The following is an 8,605-nucleotide window of genomic DNA, read 5'->3' on the forward strand; positions in this document are numbered from 1 at the left end:
GAGGAAGAAAAGTCAACAGCTCTGATGGAAAGTCAACACTTTGATGAAGACTGATTTGTATCATGATTATGAAGGTCTAAGAACATATTATAATTTGTTCCCACTGCTTTATTCATGCATATGAAAGAAGATTCAAGGAGAACTATTTTAAGCACAATCTAAACAATATTTGCATATGATCAGTATAAAAGATTTGGCCATAAACATGAATTAGAAGCAATCAATTCTCAATGGTCATATTCCCAAACATATTAATCAAGGTTTATTCTTAGTGAAGATCTATGTTGACCTTGTGCAAGAAAGATACGTTCAACATTTGTTTGGGACAATATTAAAATCCTAATTTATGTTATTTATATGGGATCAATTTCAAAAAAGAAGGCAACACAACGACTCAGAAAACCTTACGAACGCAAAATTCACTAAATATTCAAAATCAAATGTTTCAGTTTCAAAGCAAAGGCACTCGTACAATTTATTTTACTTAGTGCTTTGTTTTAAGTGTGTAATTCATTGTAATCATCCTGCTTAGAAGAATAAACACATAACCAAGTTGCACCCCTTTGTAACCCAGTTCGGTAGTGGCTTTTTTGCCTCAACGAGTTGTAGGTTTTTAAGTTGGAAGCTGAGAATATTTGACTTATAGAGTCAAGGTGTTATAGTGCATTAATGACTTGTAGGTTTCAGGCTGCAAGGTGAGAATATTGACTTGTAGGGACATATATTGTAATTCAGGTTTTAAATTAGCGGGTAAATTTTCTATGTGAGGGGACTTGACGTAGCTACTACGTTGGTAGTGAAGCAGTATAAATTTTGGTGTGATTCTCCTTTCCCTCTGCTCTGTTTACTTGCCCGTGTTTATATCACTAGATCATTTTTTGAAAAGAAGTAATTTCTAAATAAGGGAAAAGACAATTCAACTCCTCATTTTCATGTTTTTGCAATTTCAAATAGTGTCATAGCTCATGTGAATATCAATACTTTGTCCGACACATAACTATGGAGTTGACAAATATATTTTCCAAAAAGACACTAATGAAAATTGAAACCTTGGGCGACACATAACCATGGAATTTGCAATCAAACTGCCAACAGACAGAAAATCAAGGCAACCACATTGAGGCATAAAGTAGCTTAAAAAGGAAACAATAGTATTAGAAGGGAAGTATAAATAAAAATAGGTGAAAGATATATTCCCCAAGACATTATGTTATCATTCAGTCATGCAACATTATTCAAATTCTGATAAAGTATCTTTAAATTGAAACCATAAGAACAAAATAGAATAACACCAAATAAATACTGGTGTTTCTACTTAAATGAATCAATTTCGAAACTGACACAATGTTCACAGACGATGTTCTTTAGCTTCTGAATTTTTAAAAAATTGTGTATAAGGGTACACAAAAATTTAGTATAATGAGAATGTAGGATTTGAAAGCCATCAGTTAAAACCCTACGAAGTTTGGCAAGTATGTCTTGAAGAAACATAATTTCCCCCCATCCTTGCTTACCGCCATTTTTAACCTAGCTATTTTTTGACAAAAGTTTATTGTGGGTATGGGAATTAAAGGCAAAATTTATTGTGTTTCTCATGACATAATGATATAAGAAATTCAGAAATTCAAGTGTGATATAATAGAGAAAAAAAATTAAAAAATTCAAGTGTGTATTTGGACGGGTGACAATAACTTTTATTTGAAGTTGGAATAATTATTAATTGTCTCTTATTTTGTTTGATTGTTTCACGATATTTTGGTTGTAACAACTTAATTAAGAGATTAGTAAAATCTATTTAAAATTAGAGTGAACAATATCTCTTTTTTTTTTAATTTTTTTTTTGTCAATACCTCCCCATAACAACTAATTTTGTTTGATCAAAAAAAAAAAAATACACAAATAAATGACAATATTTGAAAATCAAAAAGCATTTAAGTTGATATAATCAAAATAGGATGGAACTATATCATATATAGCATATAGCATATATAATATATAAATATAATTCAAAAATAAAATCAATAATAATTAGAGGACTTTTTTAAAAAAGAAATGACATTTAGATTACTAAGATTGATTTGTCAATGAAAAAAGCTTGTATATTGTAAAGGTGGGGGATTTAATCAACAAGTGTATTTCCATTTACCTTTTATTATTTGTACACAATAAACGAGTGAGAGAATGAGTGTGAGTGAATTAATAAGAAACTAGAATATCACTTTCACGTTTCGTGGGTGTAATTTGTAAAACTTTTTTTAAATGTAAATTTTTTAAAAAAGTTTGAAGATGATATTTATGGTGTATAAATGTATCAAAAAAGTCTTAATATTATAAGTTTATTAGTTTATAAGAATAGTGGTTGAATAACAAAAGAATAAATAGAATGAGAACAATTGAAAAGTTTATAATAAATGTGTGATTTTCACTCTAAAATATATGATTAAAAAAAATATGAACGATTGTTTATATACATAATTAAAAAGATTAAAATAAAATATGAGTGATTTTTACTCTAATAATATTATTAAAAAAGATCAGTGATTGTTTGTGTGCATTTTATTTTGTTTTAAACATTCAATCATTATAGAATATTTTATTCCTATATAAAATAGAATGAATATTTTGCAAGCATTTATTTGAAATATATTTGTAAGCATTGGTTTTTATAAGATCATTATTTTTATTTTATTTTTACTCTTTATCTTGAGTACTATTATATCTTTATTCTTTTTTGACCAATTGAACGAACTACTATTTCTTACATTTTATATTTCATGTCTCATTTTCACTTTAACTTCTGATAACTAATTCTTAGTTAAAGGTGTTATGCCACATGCTTTATTTTTATTTTTATATATTTTTATTTAATTATCCTTTTTGGATAGTGTATATTAATGAACAAACTCAATATCATTTTTTACAACAAAATCATGAAATAATATTGGAAATGATAAGAGATAACTACTTGATTTTGATTATTTTTACCGTTAATTGAAACTATGATATGATTTTAATTAAATAATTTCTTTTGTATTAGAGGAATACAATATGTATCCGAGCACTAATAAAAGAAAAATGAACACAAATTGTATGTTACTTTGAAAATATTTAATGTATAATTTAATATTTTCATTTAAATTTTTTTTTTTTGCAAAGGCTTTCTAATTTAAATGACAATGTTTCAATATTTTTATTTTATTTTAATTTAAACTTCATTGAATTATTTGTACATAAGTTTAATTATTGATTTTTACTACTTGATGGTTATGTTTTTATATATTTTGTGGTAATTTATAGTTGCTACATTTTAACTATTAAAATATAATTAAAATATTGTGATGTATTTATATATAAAGAATTAAAAAAATGAAAATTAAATTAAATTTATAATGAGAGTTATATTTTTAATTCTAGATGTGCCACATCATACTGTTGACTCATGGAGCAAAATAAGTATTATATATAACACATAAGAATAAGAATGTGATGTGTTAACATAATATTTTCAAAATTTGTTATAATATATTGATATTGATATAAGAAATCAGTAACATAAAAAGTGGAGATTAGAAAGGAAATCAAAAAATATATACATAAAAAGAGATTAGAAATAAATGTTATAATATAGATTAATGGACAAAGAGAAGGAATTTTTTATCCACAATTATATAAACACACTAACTTTGGGCTATTTTTGGAGCATAGTCGGTTATACGCGAAATACAACTGGGAAATGCATTTGAGTGGAAGAAAAAGAGGTGCAAATCTCTATTAATAAAACACAACACACAAAAGAGGTGTGATATGTTTGTGAACGTGGAATGAATTACTCTCAGATGACTGCAATAGAGTGTGACTCTTCTTCATCAGCACTCCTACATCATCATCAGCATTTGCCTCTTTTAATTATTTAAATTATTGATACGTAGAACTTTAAACTCGTTTATATTTGTCTTATCACATCATCTACTTCTTCTCCTACCTTTCTTCAACAATGTTGCAAATGGTACAATAGGAGATGCTTAGACAAATTTTTCCTGTGGAAAGTACAAAGTGAGAACAAAATTACATGCTTGAGTTTTAGTGAAATAAATCAAATATATGTTTGAAATCTGAAATAAACGGCAGAAATAAATATATTTCAATTAATACTCTTTAAGATAGTTAAAATAAAAGTAAATGTTTTTAGTGATATGGTCATTTATAATTAATTGTAATGAAAAAAATTAACTAAAAAAATTAATTGGTATGAATTGTCTGTTTTTTAAAATGTTAACTAATAAAAAACAATTTCAGTTGTGTCGTTTGAGATATTAGGATTCAAATTCGACATTTTTAGTCATGTGATAATATATGACCAGTTTCTTTATTGGAGATTAGTTAATAGTGTCAACAAAAAAATCATGTTGGGTCAAATTGAAACTCTTTAATAAATTATGATCAACTAAGATGAATATGAGAAATAAATTTAAAAAGTCAAAGTTTTTAAAAACTAGAATAACAAAAAATGGTTTTTTTTTTTTTATATTAAATCTTGAATACGAAATGAACTATATTTTTAAATTTTTGAATAAAAATAGTTTTTAATAAGTAGTAGTACTCTGAATATAAAATAAAAATAAACACGAAATCAAAGTAGTTCGAAATAAACTATGCACATCACTTAGAAAAACCATGAATTTTCAATTCCTCTTTCATTTAAAGGATTTGTTGCAAGCTCAAGCTTAGCTTATTTGTTAAACAATTTTTAAACAAACTGAAATCATGATATTGGCTGGTAGGCCTAACTAATTTATCAAGTAATTAACAAATCGAGTAATATATTAGTATGTGAATAAACTTGTGACTACAATATGTAAAAGGCAAGAGTGAAAGAAGGGAAAAAGAGTTTACCAACAAAGCTCTAAGCCACCTTTGAAATTTAGTTGCATTGAGCACCATAAACACATACATTGTGTCAGTTATGTTGTTCAAGAACAAAACATATGCATGTCTCCAAGTTTGGATGAACAACAATGAACCCCAAAGGCCCCAAAATCCTGTGATAAATCCCAATGTCACACTCAAATAGATTGATTTCTTATCTTCTAGACTACTTTCTTTAGGTGTTTCTGGTTTCTGAGGTGTAACTTTTTCATCTCCTGGACACTTTATGACAAGTGGTTTCCCACAAAGACCGACATTCCCTTCATAACTTGAAGGATCAAAACCTTGTAACTGTGTGCCAATTGGAATTCTTCCAAACAGGTTGTTATAAGACAAATTCAACATGGAAAGACGGTCAATTTGAGCCAAAGAAGGAGGAATTAAACCAGAGAACTGGTTTCTTGACAAGTCGAGAAATTCAAGTAATTTTAATTTTCCAATCTTTGAAGTAATTTCTCCACTCAAATTGTTGCTTGATAAATTCAATGACACCAACTCTACCAAATTTCCTATTTCTTCTGGAATGTTTCCTATCAATTGATTGCTTGAAAGATCAATGCTCCTTAAAATAAGCTTATTATTCTTGAACAATCGTTCTTCACCTTTCCACATCAACAATGGTGTCAAATCATAACTGTCATAAAAAAATGAAAATCCGAATCTGGTTCGATAAAATAAATGAGATTTGTTGAATGTAGTAAATAAAACATTTTGAGACATTTTCAAAAAATTCTTCAAACATTTGAAAATGGGTCCTGATATATTATTTTCGGAGAGATCCAACAACTGAATGTTTGTTAAGTAACACAGACTATGAGGAAGATTCCCATAGAATTGGTTCCTTCTTAAGCTTAACATTTGCAATTGTTGTCCTAACCAATACGGTATTGGTCCTGAGAATTTATTTTCTCCAAGATCTAGCATGCCTAAATTTGTGCAATTTTTCAAGGAAAAAGGTAACTTCCCTGTGAAGCTATTGTTCCGCAATATTAACACCTTAAGTTGAAGTAATGATCCCATTGAGGATGGAATTTCTCCGGACAATGAATTGTCACTCAAATCTATAAATTCCAATGCTTTCAAATGACCCCAACAATCGGGGAGCCGACTTGATAACTGATTATTTGATATATCCAATATGGATAAGTTATCAACCATAGTGTTAGTACACAAGAACAAATCAATTTTTGAAAATTTGTTCTTAGACATCTCAAGCAATATTGCACTTCGAAAAAATGGTGGGATTGAACCTTCAAATTGATTTGAATTAAGAATTGCTTGAAAACCTTCAGAGAATCTTACGGACAAATTTGGAATTGTACCGCTGAGATTATTGTTTGAAATATTCATGAAAAATAGATTTGTTGATTGAGTCCAAAACCACACTGGAACTAAGTCTGTGATTTTAGCATCAGAAATGTCAAGGGCTTGGAGATATTTTTGACCCTGCAACCATATAGGGAAACTAGGCCCTAATATACAAGACCTTAGATATATGGAAAACAATTGAAAAGGCGGCACCCAATTTTCACTGAATATTAAAGCTAATGAATTGGAATTCAAGTTTAAATTCTTTAACATAGACATGTTGCCAAAATGGGAGTCAGTGATCACCCCTTCCAAATTATTGGAATCCAATTCCAGACTCTCTAATTGATAGGGGAATGAGGAATTTTGCATTATTTTCCCATATAATAGATTGTGAGAGAGTATCAATGTTTTTAATGATGAGAACACTGACATGTCAGGTAGTGTACCAATAATTTGGTTGCTATCCAAATATAATTCTTGTATCGAGTACTTTGCACACCCAACAGATAAATCATGAATTATTACTGAAAGATCTTCACTCAACTTGTTACTTGACATGTCTAATGACCTTAACGAACATAAGTTACCAAATGATTTTGGAATTCCACCTTCTAAAGAGTTGTTTGCAAACATTAAAGACTCCAATTTAGATGGAAAAAATATGTCACCATCTGTTACCTTCCCACTTATCAGATTATAGGAAAGGTCGATTGCTATTAGAGAAGGGAATGTCGAAAGGTTTGGAAATGAGCCACTTATTTGGTTGCCACTTAAACTCAAATCTTGCAGTGAGTGTCTAGCACAACCAGACAATTTGAGAAGAATAGTTGAAATGTCTTCATTCAAATTGTTCTCATCAACACGCAGTGAGTGTAAAGTACAAATATGACTAAAGGATTCCAAAATCTGTAGAAAATTACCACTCAAGTCAAGTCGCTCAAGAGATTTTCCCACTGTGTTTCCAAAATCACAATGAATGGAGCCTTGCAAAAGGTTATCGCTAAGATCAAGCTCGGTTAAGTTGGAGGCGACATTAAACACCCATTCAAATATTTTGAAAGATGTGAATGCATTGCGCGAAAGATCAAGGATTTTAAGAGAACTAGAAAAATTGAAGATTGGATGGAAGGGAGAAAGATCAGAAAGATGACAATCAGATAGGTACAATATTTGTATATTTGGAAGCATAGCAATTGTTTGCAGCCAGAGACGAGAAGAATTGAGATTTTGCATATAAGTTAAGTCAAGATGAGTTAAAAGAGTGAGATTAGAAAGCCACTCACCTCCAACATCATTCTTGTCGCTCAAGAGATTCCATCCAAGATCAAGGTACTGCAGATTTGAAAGGCTTCCAAGTTGATGAGGAATGGTTCCAACGAGATCATTCCAACTAAGATCAAGGTACTGCAAATGAGAGAGATTTCCAAATTGATGAGGGATTGTACCCTTGAGAATATTATATGAAAGATCAAGATATTGCAAGTTGCTTAGACGAGAAATATCATTTGGAAATCTTCCCCCATTAAATGAAGCTCGGAGGTCAAGGAACCTTAAGTTGCTTAGAGAACCAAATAATTCTGGAAATTTACTGTTTGAAAACCGATTATAACTAAGGTTCAAATACTTCAATTGCCGCAACTCCAACAATGATGCGTTTATATCGCCTCGAAAACGACCAAACCGATCGCCATATAGATGAAGCATTTCAACATGGCCAGTTTGATTGCTACAACCGACTCTTTTCCATTCACAGCAATCATAACTCTTGTTGTCCCATGAAGGCAAAAGGTCATTAATGTCATTTTCCACAAGACTTGCCTTCAACTGAAGGAGAGCACGTCTCTCCATATCTATGCAACCTGCTGAAGCAACTCCATAATTGTTGGAATAAAGAAGAAGCTGCAACTGCAACTGCAACAACACAAAGATTGTTCCAACTAATTTCATACTCATCATCTTCCTCTCTCTAACACTCAAATTGTTACTTCTCACATTCATAAACAAAATTCGAATGGAAACAAGACAATTTATAATGTACAAACCAAACAAAAGGGAAAGACTAAATGCGTAGACTTGACTTAGTGGAAGACTTGATTTAGTGCAAGACTTACGTGGAAAAACCAAACAATAAAATGCAATTTCCAAAACGTAATGTTAAAGGTACTTTTGAAATAAAGTATCTGTGAAATAGAAATGACCATCATAGAGTAAAATGACAAGGAGTAATATATAGCTTTAACTGTATGGACTATTTCACATTTGGTACATTTGAGATGGTTTTCATCATGTTCACATATCAATATTTACTGTCATATATCATTGAATGGTTTGTCATAATAATTAACTAAAATATAACATGTAAAATTTT

General features: G+C 29.7%; 1 protein-coding gene across 2 annotated transcripts; it reads right to left on the reverse strand.

Annotated features, from left to right (window-relative positions):
* Positions 1 to 3,588: 3,588 nt before the first annotated feature.
* Positions 3,589 to 8,272, reverse strand: LOC101496828 (receptor-like protein EIX2). Of its 2 annotated transcripts, XM_012713164.3 has the most exons (3): positions 7,521 to 8,266; positions 4,894 to 5,528; positions 3,589 to 4,037 (listed from the first exon to the last, which is right to left on the reverse strand). In XM_012713164.3, exons 1-3 carry the CDS (start codon positions 8,233 to 8,235, stop codon positions 4,023 to 4,025), a joined length of 1,365 nt encoding a protein of 454 aa, XP_012568618.1. In that variant the 5' UTR covers positions 8,236 to 8,266; the 3' UTR covers positions 3,589 to 4,022. The 2 variants fall into 2 exon arrangements, with proteins under 2 accessions (XP_012568618.1, XP_004491128.1); XM_004491071.4 differs by having other exon boundaries at positions 4,894 to 8,272.
* Between the last annotated feature and the right edge of the window lie 333 nt (positions 8,273 to 8,605).

The sequence above is a fragment of the Cicer arietinum genome, chromosome 2 (assembly GCF_000331145.2).
Source record: "Cicer arietinum cultivar CDC Frontier isolate Library 1 chromosome 2, Cicar.CDCFrontier_v2.0, whole genome shotgun sequence".
In the NCBI taxonomy this organism is placed as follows: domain Eukaryota; kingdom Viridiplantae; phylum Streptophyta; class Magnoliopsida; order Fabales; family Fabaceae; genus Cicer; species Cicer arietinum.